At 38.2% G+C, this 18,235-nt stretch overlaps 1 protein-coding gene across 1 annotated transcript in view; it reads right to left on the bottom strand.

The window, feature by feature from the left end:
- Positions 1-18,235, bottom strand: part of STK39 (serine/threonine kinase 39) — a 90,221-nt gene that overhangs the window by 63,893 nt on the left and 8,093 nt on the right. The window contains 5 exon segments of the mRNA XM_035570915.2: positions 80-189; positions 673-728; positions 2,867-3,008; positions 4,084-4,192; positions 9,443-9,555. Coding sequence (XP_035426808.2) covers positions 80-189; positions 673-728; positions 2,867-3,008; positions 4,084-4,192; positions 9,443-9,555 — 530 coding nt within the window.

Here is an 18,235-nt window from a genome sequence, read left to right as displayed (position 1 = left end):
AGAAAGGAAAAACATGGTGGTGATTTCTCAAGTTATAAAAATTAAATATTTTATTTTTATTTTTAAGTGTTTGTAATACCTGCTCCATCACTTCAGGGGCCATCCAACATGGAGTACCAACAAACGTTTTCCTTACTTTGTTACGAGTCACATCGCCTCCTGTAGCTAAAAAAGCACTAACGCCAAAATCTGGAGAATAGGAAAAAAAAGTTATAACCACTTGAACTACCAGTAACAAAGCTAAGGTTTCATACAGTAGAAGTGAAGTCAACTCATAAAAGTCAACTCACTTTCATAAAAGAAACTTGGGGTGCAGAATAATGAGCAGTCACAAAGGAAAGACCTAAAAGTACTTTTTGCAAATAAGAAGCCAGAAGGTAAAATCCAGGTTACAAATCAGGTATCTATTCTTCAAAGATGAAAGGAGATTTTACTTTGTCAAAGCAAAAACATGTAACAAGGAAGAATATCAGCCTTTGGACACAAAAATACTGAGCAAATTTTAAAGTCAGGTATCATTAACCAAACATCCTAAAAATGGATAACCTACAGCTACAACTCTCCAGTTAAAAGCCAACAGGAAAACTCATATCTATTGTCCTTAAGCAAGCCTCATATCCCTTGTTCTTTTAATTTAGCCACTACTTTTTTTTTTTTTATCACTGCCATTACCTGCTATTTGTACAGAGCCATCTTCACCCAGAAGAATGTTGCCAGCCTTCAAATCTCTAGAACGTACAAATAAGAAGTTACTTTTATGTAAGACGTAAGAAAATACATAAACTTACATTTTATGAAGAAAAAAACACATCTTCATATTACGTAGTTCCACAAGATGGTATTTGAAAATTTAAAAGGCAGGAACAGGAATTGAAGTATTACAATAAAACAGAGTGCAGAATACACTGTATCTTTGTGTACAGCCACCCAAATTGGCCTTGGCACAAATTTAGTAGAATTCAAGGATACATTTTTAGAATAAATATTTAGGTCCATCTGTTTTACCTCCTTTTATAGATGTAACTTCACAAATGGTTTTAGAGCTTTATAGCAAGAATTAACACTTTCTCACACTGAAATGCACCACTAATGAAAAAAAGTGAAAAAAGTTGTCTTCTTTGATCTCCTGAGAGATCGAATGGTAAATATAGTGTTAATTTCTACCCAATTAAGTTATTAAAGCTCTGAAATAGCAACCGCATTTTCCTAGTGTACTTGGATTAAAAGTTACTTGAAACTGAATCTGTCAAAAATACACGTACTTAAATGTCAACTACCTATCCATGTAACACACTACTCATAGATAACATTTAAAAAAATATTTTCTAAAATAGAAATGTACATCCCATTCTTAATGCAGAAGATAGATAAATCTTTCATACAGAAAATGCCATGAACATTAAGAATTTGAGCAAACCTTTCCAGGATTTACTGAAAGAAATTAACACTTTGCTGTTGAAAACTAACATAACCTTCTGCCTTATACATAAAGGAGAGTACACTAAAACAACAAAACAAAATCCCTTCATTTTTGAAACATTTCCAACAGGAAAATACTGCTTAATACAGTGTTCCCCAAACTGCCACAGCTTTTACCTACAACATACATAGAGAAAAGGAATGCACATTGTATTCTTTTGAACAGGACTTCTGTGGTATTACAGTTTATAAATTAGGTATTATAAGAAGGAGAAATCTTATGTGTAATAAGGAGCTTTATCTTTAAGCTCCATTAAAAAGATACAAGGGGAATTCCCAAATCTGACCTGAAAGGGTCCTGTTATCCCTAAAAGCTAATGAATGTTCCTTCTGCAGCAGTATCAGTGTAATAGAAGACTACAAATTAAGTTTTGTGGCAGATTGTTGGAATTCCAGAACAGAAGTCAAGTTAACTGTTCTTTATTTCTCCATTTATCTCAATTTTCTCTCCGCAAAATGAGGAAACAGTTCTTGATTTACATCAAAGGCAGCTAGCTCATTTATAAGATGAGACATTAGTAGTACATGGAAAGAACCATTACTGTGTTATATCCCTGCCACCGCCATCACCAGTTCTGTCTGCAGTGAATCTTTTGTGATTGTGAATCTTTTGTGAGAACACTCCCTCATAAAGGCCAATGCTAGAAACAGAAAGCCCCTTCTTGGCATCTTCCTTAAAAAGCAAATTCACCTCAGTAAAATTAATTAGCGAGGTCAAAGTACAGCACTTCCAATTTCCAAACAGTGGAAGCAACCTCCTGATCACTAGAACAGGTATGTATAGACCACACTGGGGGGGTCTACACAATTTATACCAAGGTAGACAGTATAGAGAACATACTGAACATAATAATCACTTAGATACGTATACATCAAGATGCAGATGCATAATATCAGACCTGGCTTCATGTATGGTCATATAGAGACACCTGTAGAATTGTATTAGACACTACTAATTATCAGGAAGAAATACATTCCACATTTATGCAGCAGTGCCCAAGTGCCTAAGATAATGTGTTTACTGTGCAATACAATACACAAATAAGCCACAGACCACAGTGCAAACTAAAGTCAGATTAAATATCAGGAGTACCAGCAGTTACAGGAGTATATACCACAGTTTTGGCAGACTTAGTGCAGCACAGGCCTATCTTAGCTATAAAAGGGACAGACAGAATAAAGACTAAACGAGTACGAAGTATAAGTGACAAACCACAGTCAAGATTACAGCATCTGCCTGAGCAATCTAATTTAAAAATTACTGATCACATTTACAGTGTGTGAAATAGGCAATACAATTTGCTTTACCAAGCAACTGCAGCTGACCAGTATCAACACCCTAAACATGCAACTTAGAAAATGCTTTTCACTGTGTACATGCTCCTACCTGTGAATTTGCCCATTCCTGTGTAGATAGTCTAAACCTTCCAAAACTTCTTTAAGAATTGTTGCTATTATGGGTTCTTCAAGGACACCATTTTTGTGCTCACCTCTATTGACAATATACTTTATTATATCAAGCATTGAACCTATATTGACGATCCAGGGAAGAAAGACAAAGAAAAAAACATATACAGCATTATCATATTGTATTCTTGAAAGTCATTTCTTCATTCTTGCCTTGCTATTGCAATTTATATCTTCAGATAATGAGCTCTCAGAATAAAGCAAACTATTACCTTGTTCAAACGAGAAACAAAGGAATGGATTTTGTCAAGCATACCGTAACAATGATCCATTAGGAAGACCTGTTTGCTAAGCTAGAAATTCAGGACTAATCCAGATTTAGACAACAAGCACACCAAACATGTTTTTATTATCCACCTTAAATTATAGTTCACAAGTTTATGATGTAAACATGCAGCTGCAAGACGAGGAGATATTCTTTGCACACAAATGATGACTACATTTCTAGTGACATGCTGTTTTACACTGAACTTTGGTTACTACTAATCTCAAGGAATTTAATAGCAGTATCTTTTTCCTGTCCAAGTATTTTTCAACACTTCACAGTACATCAGGGCCTCACTTCTGTAAGCCAGAAGCCTATTCAGTTTAGTCCCTTTTTCTTCTTTCAGAACCACATACCATTTTTGTACCATTAACTATCACCAGAAAAACTGTAAAGGGTGTTCAGTTAGCTTAAACAGCAAAAGGATGTGATATTTATAAGGCCTGTCCTAGGAAGAATATTCCTTGGATAAGGAATGAGAAATACCAATTATAAAATCTTTACAAAAATAGAAGGGATTTGTAACTCAAAAAAAGGCCACATTGACAGGTATCACTTAATTCTCATCATTAATTTTCCCTGAATAGCCTTAGAGAACTTTAACATAGTGATTTAGAATAAAAAATTACAGCAATTAGATTAACAGAATTTATTTCAGTAATTCTTAGTATGTAGTATCAATATACATATGTAGACTTTTTAAGCTTGTACATTACTGTTATAACATTTAGCATGTCTAGGTCCTCAAGATTCATCCTATATAGTCTCTTCTGCCTTCTCCTTACTTGGTTTAGGTCAATTACCTCAAAGAACACACATTAGAAAATTCATACAATTTCCTTGCAGCTAAACAAGTAAAACCAGTAACTTACCCCCACTTAACAGCTTCATAACCAGCCAAAGCTCATCCTTCACCACAAAAGATGTGTAATAGGTCACCACATTGGGGTGATTGCATTGACTCATTGCTTGAATTTCTTTCTGTAAGAAACACAAAGTCCAACGTAACACGGCCAGCTATTGGTTCTGCTTGCATAAAGTGAAATTTTAATTCCAAAGTGAAATACTGTAACAGAACTGAAATATGCAAAGAATATGCCTCAAGGCATGAAAACATTTCAATTTTACCTATAGATCTACATTCAAGACAATACATTATTGCAAAGAACATGAAGGATGCTTGGCCAGGAGATACAGGCATAACTGCATCAGTTTTCTTCTGATATCAGCTGAGAAATTATGTTTAAAGTCCCAGAATGAGCAGAATAAGCCCACTCCAAGAGCTGAAGGTGTGGGAATAGACTAGACAACAGAACACAAGGAGAGATTAAAACCTACTGCCTTTCCTGTTCAAAAGGGATATGAAAATACAATGGGAGCAGGAGGGAAAGAAGGAAGGAAGTGGTAGGACAAAATACACATCTACACTGGCTCTGTTTACTGTGAGATGGACAAATGGACCACAGTCATGCAAGCAAACAGCAGTAGAATAGGAAGAAGCAATGTTACTGACTGAAAGTCTGAGGAAACAATTGAGCAAAGGAGCACACAATCACTAACAGATGCACGATGATGCAGCATTACCAAGTAACACAATCTACAACACAGCTGTACACCTTAAGAATGACAACCTTGTCTCTTCTTTTCAAGTAGAGCCCTTTTCTACTTAATCTTTCACTTAACTGTTCTGTTACACTTCTCTGGCTGTTCTCGTTGTTCTGCCAAACCCCAATGCCTTTAAACCTCCTTTGTATTTGAGGGTTTGGCGTCACAGCACCTTAAGCTCCTACAGCCCTACCTCCTTCTCTCTCTCTGCCTCCGGCCACAGAACCCTGAACCATCCCTGGCACCAGAGCATGTGCTCCTGGAGGGAGAGCCATTCCAGGAGCCAATCCATCCCTGAAAAGCCCCTGCTGTCTGGTGGACCCATGCAACACTGATTCAACAGTACTCACTCAAGGCAGGCACTATGGCAGTCCCAATTAGGTGGATTACAGCTACCACAGAGGCAGTTTTCAACTTTCAGCCTCATTTCAGCGACTATTTCATAGACTTCGGGGGAGGGGGGGGCAGGGGGGAACAGTGTAGTGTGTTACTTTCAATGCATTCAAGATCACAATCTCTTTACAATAAGATGTTAATTATGCTATTAAAAACTGATTTAATCTCATGCCTGTTGGCAATTAAGTCAGGCTGTAGTCTGCCATACATTTCAGCTAGTAATGTTGTCAAGTCCTCCTCCCCGGGTAACTTCTCAGCCCTGAACCACAGAAAGATGAAGGTCTGCATAGCCATGCAATGAGCCTAGCTGAGCAAATTACAACGCTGTGTTTTGGGTGATTTGTTGTTTGTTTGTTTTCTGGGATTCAATAGGCAGCAAACAAAAGAGAAGAAATATATGTGGGGCACATTTCCCTTTCCCAGTAGATCTTAAAGTAAAGCCAAATCATTGTCTCTGCCTCAGGTTCTTAATCCAGCTATGCATACCAAATCCTTACCTTAACTCTCCCCTTCCACATTACTATTTCACACCTTCTACTGGTTTATTGCTTTCCTTTGCTGGTAATATAATGATTGCTCATGAAGTCTGCCTGCCACTACTGGACAAAAATACATCTTAACTGTTTTATTAGCACATGAAAACTGCGGAATTATAAATAATCACCTGTAATAAGCTTCCCAATTCAACCCAAAAATGCTTCAAATGTTTTGTCTGTCTGCAACAACTGGTGGCAAAAACTGAGCTATCACAGTAACCATGGCCAAAGGTACTTTGTGTCTCAGCTTTAGTGATTTCTTCCAAACAAGTCTTCACAAAACAACGTAGAAAGCACCCCATGAGAAATAAGGGATTAAATTTTAATGGGGAAAATATTAATTTCGGATGTTTAATTCTGAAGAGCCCCTATCCCATACAGTAATCCTCCATAAACTTCATTTATTTGGCTGAGGCTCATGACACACACAGGTGAGAAACATTTACTTAAAATATACAGTCTGAGGAAGAGTTTGTAGCGTAGTGTCCAGGTGAATGCCCAGGAGCACTCTTCACATTCACATCACTTTAGACATTTGGCAGCACCAAAGTCATAGTGTCATTTAGAATTTCAAGTCTCGTCCTCATCCCTCTGCTTCCGTGCTTCTCCCTCCCCTGTGCTGTAAGCATGTGAACTGCATCAGCAAACACATCCAGGTTAAAAGCTAACTTCTTTTCAGCCAGGTTATTTCTGATCCAGTTTCGCTGATCAGCTGCACCAAAATATGTCAGCCTAAGGGCAGGTGGGTGATGCAGCAATAAGCAAACGCAAGACAACTACTTTCAGTGCTAAGCTGCAGCATTCACAGGCCCTGGGTTCAGCTCCAAGTAACCCGGCAGGTGACCGTTCTGTGGGTGTTTCCTGAGGGACACAGACACATGGGACACAACCACTTTGAGGAACTGGACATACTATGTGAGGGGCTCCTCCACACAGCCCACCTCAAATGGCTATCAGACCAGAACTTCAAACATTCTTGAAAAATGTACTGAAATTTCTTGGTGAAAGAGACAGTTATCTGGAAATGGCTCTGTCAGGGTCTTTAGGTAAAAGGCTTCATTTCACTTTTATTGAACAGCTTTACAAGTTCCATATTTATCTGACAGTACTCCACTGTAACAGCTAAGGCTTGTAATGGATTCAGGAGCTCCGCTTCATGACATGCAATGCTTAGCTACTATCTAAAAGCCAGTACACGATACACAGTAGGCTTACTGCTATAATGAACATACAAGCAGTATAAAACAGCATTTTCATGCTATCCGGACTCTCATTTTTCCTAGAGTGCAGAGGGTAAGCCCTTCTATAGAGGGCTTTTCTTGTTTTATTTTTATTGTTGCAGCAGGGTTGTTTTTTTTTTTTTTTTGGGGGGGGGGGGGGGGATGCTTGTTGTTTTTTTTTTGTTTGTTTTTTTTGTTTTTTTGTTTTTTGTTTGTTTGTTTGTTTTTTAAGACGAGGTAAAGGGATGGGAGAAGATATTCTGTCAGGACAATACTAAGGACAGGAACTTCTTCCTTGGCTTCTGAGGTTAAGTTACATTTAGCACACAATAGTGAGAGCACAGGACACTGCAGGAAACCAAGTATTGAATTTCAGGAGTTGGGCAGTTTGTGTGTAACATTAGTACTATTTAAACCCCTCCCCCACTGCTTTTCTATTTTAATTGACACTGGCCCAAATCCTAAGTTTGTTTATGTGGACATCAGGCTTGCTGCATTTTCTACTTTGCTGAAGGCCATGTAGCTGAGAATGTGAGGGAGGCCTTTGCACACCATCCGTAAGCACTTAGCAGCAGCATTTTTCCAAAACAGCATGTTCAGAGGGCAGTTTTAAAGTATCCCCATACTAACAGAAACTGATCAGAGTAAGTGATTGAAAATTGAGCAGACTCAAAAAATGTTAACAACAAAACAGGAGAGCATTCTAAATATTTAATCAAGTGAAACAAAAATGTTAGCACAAGTGTAACAAGAGTTGTGAAAGCAAATGGTTTCCTCTTCCAGAATAGCATCTTTCTTTTAAAAGAAATTTTAAAGTCTGTCTTACAACTGAGTCAGAATAAGTATACTTTCACTGAAAAAATAATTTTGTATGTTTAGGCATGCACGTGTGTATAGAAATATATAGGAGTATAAAAGAAGTCATATGGCCTTTTCTCCCTACCCTTCTAACCAGGGATTGAGAAAGACAGAATTTATGTTCAGCTCAAAACAGATTAACAAATAAAAGAAAAAAAAAATCTTAACACAGAAAAGCAGAAACTAACTTATGTTAAAAAAAAAAGATGGTACGGACAGTTGTCTGTAGCAAAGGAAAGCAATATGGGACCAGAAATTCAAGGGCTATTGCCTCATGTACCAGACAGTGGAGGCATCTCAGCAGTAAGGACACTCAAGTACTTGCCAAGATAACTATATACAATCTGGTTTGTAACTGTAGTCATCTCTCTGCACAATCTGGGTATCTCTTGCAGAGCTTTGGCCGTTTTGTAGTTTGTGGGTTTTTTAATCCATTGTGACTTTAATTCTTAATTCCCATTATTAGTTCAAATTCTGATAAGATGAATGTTTGACCATTTTAAATATATTAGTTAGTATTTTTAGTCTTAGAGAAGTGTTCTTGCTACCACAATCTTCTTTAAGAACACAACAACATCCCATACAAACTGTTCCATAAACTGAAGGCAAATGCCATCAATCACCAGGGGAAGAGCATTTTGGGTCCTCCACTGTAAACAAGCCATTTTATCTGAAGAAAACTGGATGGACCATACCCTCTGTATCAAATTCAAGATATCTTTTGCACTGGCAATTCCCTGCTGAGGAGATCATTTCCTTCAGAGGCAGGAATTTCTGCATTAGAAAAAGCCCACAGTCTCTAGGCAGTAGTATAACCTGTGGAACAGAAGAGAGTGTTCTCACTTTTAGAATGGTTCTGTCCTTCAGTTCTTGTTATGCTGCCTATACATAAATAAGCAATTATCTTGTAAGCACCTGACCAGGAGCAATAGAAAGCAACAGTGTTTCTTTGCTTTTTAAACAAGTTTCTAGACTTTGGATTACCATAAGCAGTGCAGAGGAAGTACTCTTTTAGTCCCTTTTACAAAGGGCATCTTCTAGGTCCCTCTCTCCTCTGATCAGCAACCCAAACAAATAGGCCATAACAAACCATTTGAGGAATGCTATCAGATAAATGTGTTATTAGCTGTTTTCTTGTGTAGCTGGTAGTGTAGCCGGTTCTTAGTTTTCCCCACAGAAGGTATCGTGAAATACTCTACATTCTTCCACTTCTGGTGCTTTAGACATTAAGAAACCCTACTAAATTTTACCTCTACATTTTTGATCATTGTTTAACCAAAGGAAAAAAAAATATCTTTCCTCAGTGTTAAGGAACAAGGGATAACCAGACAGTTACCTCTTGAAAATCAGATCTCCAGAATGCAAGGGGAAAGGTTCTTCCCACAGTTCCCAACAGTTGGTTATCCCAAAGGATTCAAATTTGTACTTGTTTTTGTGGCATTAGAAAACATACATAAGTCCAATTTATTTTAGAGAAAGGGCACACCTTTCAGGTTATTTTCTGGTCCTTTTCTATTATCCTGCACAAAATTTTGCCCTCACTCTGACCAAGCAAAAACTGAAATGAAAACAGAAGATCATCTCCCTGTAGATATTTTTCCCTTTGATTTACTTACAAGTAACTCATCCATACTGGTTTGGCATTTTTCTAAGTTGATCCTCTTTATTGCTACACGTTCTTGCCTGGGTTTGCATAGCGCTGCCTGTACAACTGCTGTAGCACCGCTACCTGAAAAAGGACAGAAAAGGAACACAGACTTAACATAACAGAAATATAAACCCGTGTCCAGTGCAAGAACGTAGCACTTACAATGAACTTAATTTTTTGTCAACCCTTTTTCAGTGCTTTCCCCACATGCGCATCTTTCTATAAGGAAGTCAGTTTACACATTTCTCAAATGCTAAGAAATATTCTCTGCCTCAAAGCTTCTGTTCCATACTCCACAAACAATTCCCAAGATGAAAACTTAAAATGATGTGCTCACTTATCAAGTCACACCCACCTCTTAAATGCATTTCATATAGTTTGGGAGCCATCACACCTTTGCCTTTGTACACACCTGTGTCAATCAAGAACATAACTCGCAGAGTTAACATGATTTAGTGTTAAGGGCAGAGGGGGCAGGGGAAGAGTGCTTTATCCAATGTTATTTCTTTCTGTTGTTTCAGGTCAGTCCCTGCTTACCAGGCTTTTGTTCCCACTGTACAATGAAAAGAAAAATACCATTACAGTTGAACATGCCAAACTTTCTACAGTTTCATGTGTGTTCCTCCTCATTCATCATGATTAGGGTAACATCCTACAAAAAGCATGCCAATTCTTGTAAACAGCACAGGAGGCACAAGTATCACACCAACAGTAAGAAGGTACATGTTGCTGAATGGCCTGGCAGGGAAAGTCAGTCCCAGTTGATGTTTAAATCACATATGGTCAAACAATACACAGATAATGCTTGATGGAACTGAACAAAACATTAGGAAGAACATTTTCCTTTTTCAAAGCATGCTTTATTTGTGAACAGCAGGAGTAAGAGGGATTGTTGCTTCCTTTGTCAAGCACCCACTGGCTTTGCCTCAATCAGATGATTGCAACTAATATTCCAAAAGAGTTGTACGCTGGTTGCACATCTTACTGCCACATCAAATACAGCAGTGTGGGCTTCTTCAAAGTAATTACATCATGCTCATTTGAGCAGAAATCCAAAATTCCCCAATGAGCACTTTCTACCTGTAATTCCAATGGATTTCTTGTAACTCACTGAATTGAGCAACATGTTATAGTTGCCTGCTCATACATTATGTTCTATTTATCCTCAGTAATTGGCATGTCCTAGATGAATACAAACTGTGCACAAAAAGCCTTTTGTTGTCAAGCTCTACAAACGTGGACTGAGTTACAAGTTGACTTGAGAACAATTGAGAGCTTTTCTCTCTGCACATCTGAAAACAGCACCGACAATACCTCATGACTGAGAGTTATTGTCCAAGTTTTAATTGCTATTTGCTTAGATATTTTCATATTTTCAGTTCATTCACGTGTTTGGTGTTTTCGTTCCTTCCTCCCACCCCCCCCCCCCCCGAATCAAATCACAAAGCTTTAACTCAGTGTATGAGTTATTAAAAAAAATGCTGAGCTCATCTTAAAAAAAAAAGTCTCCACAGGACTAACTAGTCATTCTTTTGCAGGATGCGGTCACAGGCAAATATTGACATGTCCTGCTCTGTCTGCTTACAGAACAAAGTCTTTAAAAAATTCAATAAGCAATAAAAGAATTAAGAGATTTAAAAAATAAATAAAACATCCCAAGGACGAAACCAGCAAGTCAGCACAATGCAACTCTGAGATTCATCCTACACCACTTCATTGAAGTTATGGCTCAGTAGACATCAAGACAAAGCCCCTCGTTACTTTGGCTACACAACCATAGGTTGAGGCAGGGGAGAAGAAGGTATGTTTTTTACCTACTAAGGATACAAGAACTAAGATTAAGACTTTTCTTGAAGAATCTTTTCTCCCTACGCCAAATAGCATTTGCTACTTGTGGGAAGCAATCAGATCATCACTTCCAAAATGGGTCCGTATGCTATGACCACATAACAGATAAACAGAAAAAGCACAGAGGAAAATTATTCAGTCAAGCCATGATGAAATCCTGACTGCTTCCTCAAGTTAAAGTACAATGCCAGTAGGAAACACTTTAAAACATCATGGAAAAATAGATTACTAAAAAGAATCCTGTCACATCACTGACTCCACAACTACTACAGCACTTGTTAAAGCGCTATGAGACTCCAAACCAAAGAGTATGTCCTTACTGATATTTAAAAATTCGTGATTACAAAATTAATCCTGAGCTATCCTTATGCAGAAGTTGAAGATCTATTCCTCTCTTGGCTACAGAAAGTGGATGAGATGTAAGATTTTGGGGCGTGAACTAGATTGAAATTTATTTATATAAAAAGCTTGTCACAGTGCACGTCCTGGTGTTTTCTCCCCAGACACGGAGGAGGCCTTTCAGTGTGATATTCTCCACCATATGAAGAATACGATGCACTGACAATGCAAAAAGCTTTCTATGTTTAGAACAAAGTCAAACTATCTCGGTATCTCTTCTTTCTTTTTGCCTTTTGAATACTATATGCAATACAGTATTTTGCTACTCAAGGCACTCTGGGCACACTGCATTCTCAGTGGTACCTACACACAAAACCCATTTGAAAAAACAGTTTTGAGTACTGAAGTACAAGCCAGACACTTAGTGGCTATGTGCCTCCTTCTTCGTAAGAGACTTTCCCCTCTCTTTTTCTGGCAAACAACCAAGAATAAAGATGAGGGAAGTCTGAAGGTTTCCCATCTGGTCTGAAAATTCCTTTTTGCGTAAAGGAAGATGCCCTACTCTGAGGTCTACTAAACAAGCCGAAATTTGAAGTGTACCTGAAGAACAGCTACAATAGAATGGACTACCCAGATAAGCAATTCAGTTGAGAGAGAACAGACTACATGAGTTATGCACCATCATACAGTGAAACAACAACCACCACCAACACCGTCTCAGACAACCACGACTTCTTCAGGCATACTGAACCTTACCAGTCTTCCAACACCCACCCCTCATAGCTGTGACCCTACTAACTGCATAACTGAAGAACAGACTGGTTTAAATATCCTGTCACTTCTCTCTTTAGAGAACAGATCCAGCATAATCTAAGCGCAGGTAGGATAAACCATGAAGCCTTTACATCCAGCTGTCTCCTGAAGAAGAACAAGACAAAAGGATCACCAGTTGTCAGACAAAAAAAAAGAGCTTTGTAAGAATGATGTGGTTTTTTTTTTTCCCACTACTAGAAAAGTCATCCTCCTGCAACACTGGGAAGTAAAGTCAAGAATTCTTCTGGCCAATTTCAAAAGTTCACAGTGAAATAATGCAACTGCAGTCCACATGAAGATGTCTATTTCTGCCTATTGTGAAATAGGAGTAGGTCAGAGTAATCTTGAACTCACTTCTTACTGTCATCCTTCTTTGTAGTACAAGTGTGCACTTAAAACAACCTGTTCCTTCATGCTCCAAACTATGCACTCCGTACGACCCTGCCTTCAGTGTAGCACAGCCATTAGAAATACTCTGACTTACTTGGGTTCACACAACAGAAACTTCTTCAAGAGCTATTATGTATGGTTACATTTCACTTCTGAAAGGATATAACCTAAGAACAGAAAAAACGTCTGAAATTCCAACAAACAAATCTGTCAGGAATTTAAGCTTATCTGATTAAGTTCCTTAAAGTTGTTCTAAATCTGACACTTTCTCTCTGCTTTTGAAGTAACTCAACCCTCGCAGAACCTGTTTCCAGCTGGCAAAGAGAAGGATCTTTGAACAACTACTGACATTACCATTTTAGCTTTATCTACCCTCCCCTAGCCAAGCCTCAAAAAGAAAGAGCAAAGGCAAGATGGTCACACCATATTGCGTGCACTTCGCATGTGCAGATACACACCATTCACACAAGCATGCAACAAATCTCTTCATTTATCCCATTATGTAGAAAGGTCTGAGACTTCCCACTCACTAATCACTGTGCAGTAACTGTGTTCAAAACAGGCCTACAACTATTCCTTTTTCTTTTCCTCAAAAATAAAGACAGCATCCTCATTACCCCTGTAACGACTCACAAAGTCTTACTTTCTAGTAGTTCTGTATTACTCCGCAATACTCCGATACAAACATCTTTTAAAGATTCCCACATTTGTAAGTCCCTTCAGATACTCTACCCAACTACACCTTCCTCCACTCCACAGTTCTTCTGTTTAGTCTCAGTATAGAAGAGAAAAACATCAAGAGGACAATGTTATTTGTTGGTGATGGTAAATTTTCTTGATAACTACATATGAAGAACAAGGACATGGATGTATTACACCAAGTCCAGAGGAGGACCATGAGGATGATCAGGGGGGTGGAGCACCTCTCCTACAAAGACAGGTTGAGGGTGTTGTGGTTGTTCAGCCTGAAGAAGAGAAGGTCCCGGAGAGACCTTACAGAGGCCTTCCAAAGGGAGCTACAGGAAAGCTGGGGAGGGACTCCTTGTCAGAGAGTGTGGTGATAGGACAAGGAGGAATGGCTTTAAACTAAAAGAGGGTAGATCTAGATTAGATACCAGGAAGAAATTCTTCACTGAGAAGGCACTGAGGCACTGTCACAGGTTGCCCAGAGAAGCTGTGGATGCCCCATCCCTGGAAGTGTTCAATGCCAGGTTGGATGGGGCTTGGCGCAACATGGTCTGGTGGAAGGGATGGAGGATGGAATTAGATGGTCTTTAAGGTCCCTTTCGATCCAAAACATTGAAAAATCAGTTTCTGTAACTTAACTTCTTCCCAGAAAATTACCTCACGATTTCTCTCTCCATCTTCACACAACAGAAGTTCTTAAGAATGGAAGCATTTCAAGATAACCAAGTAAATACAGCTTACTTACAATTCCTGTGTACGTTTTTCTTAATTGAGGCTGTAATCAAATCCTTCCTCTTATAATTCACATGCATACTAGTTTGTTTACCCTTGTCTGTTAGGTCATAGACAGAATTCACTTAAAATACACTAAGTGTCCTATGAAATCTGGGCCCATACATTCAACTGCTAATTCTGCCCGGTCATCACTTGACAACTAATTTGCTTAACTCCTCATTGAGCTACACAATGAATTTGTTCCGCAATTAGGCATTTAAGAACATCACCATTATGGCAACAGAGGCATTAGGTAATCCAGTTGTTTTATGTACGTTTTGTGGGAGAGTAGCTTATGCAGAGTGTGAGGTCTAGCAATGCTTACCCCATTCTATTTCTTGAAAGCACATTGCATAAATAATCCAGAAAAAAAAAAACTCTCCAAAGATTATAAAGGTCTATAAATACTTCTGATCCCACTGAAGTCTTAGGTAAATACCCTGAACATCCATGTCAATTACTATACATTAGGGAAAAGCTACAAGAGAATTTTTATTTAAGCCCTGATCCAATGTGTGCTAAAGACAAGATACAGCAAGCATAAGCATGAACCAAACATTCTCCATGCAGACAGACAGGGGCATTCGCAGTCAGCAATAACACAATACATAAAAGAAAACTAGGGACAAGAGGGAATGATTTTTCCCCTGCTTTTTGAACTTTTTTTTTTTTTTTTTTTTTTTGCACACACACACACACCCCACACAATAAAACAGTGAAAGGACTGGTTATATGAAATATTTTTGTTAGATAAACTACAGGAAATATTCTGAGGTTTGCTATGCAGCACTGTGTTACAGCTCCCTCTCTACCAAATCTGCAGAACAAACCTGCAGAACTAACCTGCTCCTGTTGTACACCCAACTGGGGCCTTCCTGGGATAAGGCAAGATGTGGACACGCCGTGCTCATCTTGAATGGCTCCAACAAATTCCTAGCCATTTGGCACTTTCCCAACAAGAGACAAGAAAAAGTTAAAGATGCAATTTGGTTTAAGAATGTTTCAAACACCAAAACAGATTTTGCCTGTCATTATCCATTCATCCTCACAATGTATGTCTTTTTTTCAGATAATTAAGTAAAAATCTTTATTTTTATTTTTTTTTTCATTTATGGTTGTACCACCAACTTGCTATCAAATTCACAAAATCAAAAGACATACAAAAGAACATCTGTGTAAAGCATTTTTTTGCTGCTGTGATAAGGTCAGATTACATCAGTGACCTAACAGGTCTCACTTTTCTTTTTCACCTTTGTTATTCATAGCATTATACAAAAATGCTTAAATACGTGTAAGAGGTCTCAAGGTTTTTTACAGCATTTGACAGAACTCAGAAGTTTTGCCTGTGTTTTAAGAGAATTTTTTTTTCCTCATCAAGTTACTTCAAAAGTATGTTTTTCACATCATTGCTTGCAGTACACATTTTAAACATTTTATCACAGACTTCAAACTATCTGTTATTAAGAAGAGAAAGAAAAAGTTTCTATGGATTCTGTGAAGGTATTTCTACATTAAGTCTGAGAGATCCCCCTGTCCCTAATTAGCCCTCCAGAAAGGACTGCCAGCACAGGCATTCTGTTTTTCCTTCATTGATCTGAAGTAGCATAAAACACTCCACATGGACACAAGCACCACAAAAAGTAGCTTTTTTCTAAATCCATCTGAAAAAGCTGCTAAAATAAACTTCCTTATCATGCAGTCGGCTGCACAACAGAAGAACACTGAGTAATAAATCTCAACTTAAACCAAAGAAGATTATCTAGACAAGAAAGAGAAATCTGACATTTTCTTCCTTAAAGATTTTGCATCCAAATTTGTTGTTAAAGGTCTAGTTTTATCTTAGGTTGAAGAGTCAGCACAAATTTCATAGGAAAAATCTTAACAGCAATATTAAAGAACACCCGTGACAGCTGCTTCCTAGATATGTGACAGCCTTGAAAGAACAAAGCCCTAAGCATCTATTTTTCTGCTGTTTCATACGAAGATACCACCAAAAACTGTTTCAAACCATGGAACCAGAGTATCATTGAAGGTTGAAGGAGTCCTCTAGAGATCATCTAGTCTGACCTCCCTGCTCAAACAGGGCCAGCTACAGCAAGTTGCCCAGATGGGTTTTGCATATCTCCATAGATAAAGACACCACCACCCCCTGAGCAACCTGTTCCACTGTTTGATCACCATCACAGTAAAAAACAAATAAAAAAAATAAAGTTTTATTGTGTTCAGATTGAATTTCATGTTTCTTAGTTTGTACTCATTGCCTCTCGTCCTGTCAATTGACACTACTGGTGTCTGGCTCCCATCAGACATTGTCCCAGCCCTAAGCCTCAAATCAAAGATGCCCCGAGGCCCTTAATGTCCCTGGTCCCAGAGATCATGCTGAAGTTCTGCAGGCTCATGCCTGAAGTACAAAGCTGAAGAAAATCTTTACTGCAAGACTCCCAGAACAGGTTTAGTTTTTCCAAGCTGAGGCATGACCAGCAGGGATAAGGTTTCTACTGTTTCCAATCTCCTTCTTACATGTCTGTCCAAACCCCACTCAGCCCTCAGTTTTCAGAATAGCTCAAAGCAAAGCCCAAAAATAACACTCAGAATAACATCTGGAAGAAACAACGATTCTGAGCTATAGCTATCTACACAACAACGATCTAGTAGGGAAAAAAAAATTACCTTTCCAATTAGGAGAAATGTTAATCTAACCATTAATTTGAATCACGTTCCTAAACAGCACTGGCATCTTATCACACCAGATATAGATGCACTGCTTCAGAAGTAGTTTTTACTTCAAAACTTCAGCGACGCAAGGAAATCCACTCTTCTAGGATAGAGCCAGGTCTTCCTAATCTAAGTCTACCTTAAAACACAAAACAAAACCTTTCCAATCATATGTTGTACTAGAAACTTTAAATACTTTTATGTTACATGGCAAGGTAAGTTTCCCCTCCCCAAGACAAATGTCAAGATCTAATTTTTAGTTGAAATATTTTCAGAAGAGAAACATGAACTGTGATTATCCCATCCTTCCTGTTCTTTCATCATCAGTACAGAAACCACTATTCCGTATACATACGAATGCAAACGGATTCGGAAGGCAAACTCACACTGGAAATGGCTCTGCGTAGCTACACCAGATATGAAATTCTTGTACTCATTGTACAGACCAGAGTCCCCTTAGCAGGTTATCATCTGAAGTTCACTTCACCTTATACAAGCAGGATAAATTGAAGACTTGCTATGCTGAACCATATTTCATCCCCAGGAAAAAAAAAAAAAAAAAAACTATTAAAAGAATTACTGTTTTGCATGAAGTAGCACTACAAACAAACACTGCTGTTGATTTAGTTAGTTGCCACATTTTATTGTTTCTCATTTAGTTTGAAAGCAAACACTTAGAACAATTCTATTTTCTAGGTCTTCTGGATGTCACCACATAGTGCATCATTCCCCTCTGAGAATGGAGAACAGCAACCTACCAACACAAAGACAGTTCTGCTACCACAGTCATGAAGATCTGCAATTAATATTGCAGTGCTGAGCTATAAAGCATCTTTAGCTAGTTCACTGCAACAGAATATGCTCTGCTAGAATAAGCCTGTCATGGACGCACAGTACAAACAAAAACTTACCTATTTCTGGTTCCATTCCTCATGAAATAATGGAAAAGTTGGAGCAATACAAATGCTATCATAGTATTGAATTTTCATCAGGTGATTCTAATCTAATTCCAATAAAGTTCCAGCACAGACTGGAAGCACGAGACTAACAGAAGTAAGTTTAAATTCAGTCCACATAATAAAATGTCTTCAAAGCAAAGAAGTGGAAAGGGAAAAGAAAATTTATAGATCAGTTGTGATCCTTCTCAATCTGAATATGATCCTTCTCAGAAGACTAAAGCTATAGTCCAAGCTCA

Source organism: Cygnus atratus, chromosome 6, assembly GCF_013377495.2.
Source record: "Cygnus atratus isolate AKBS03 ecotype Queensland, Australia chromosome 6, CAtr_DNAZoo_HiC_assembly, whole genome shotgun sequence".
Taxonomy (NCBI): domain Eukaryota; kingdom Metazoa; phylum Chordata; class Aves; order Anseriformes; family Anatidae; genus Cygnus; species Cygnus atratus.
Note: the sequence above shows the minus strand (reverse complement) of the source record. Positions and strands in the feature narration are given on the sequence as shown.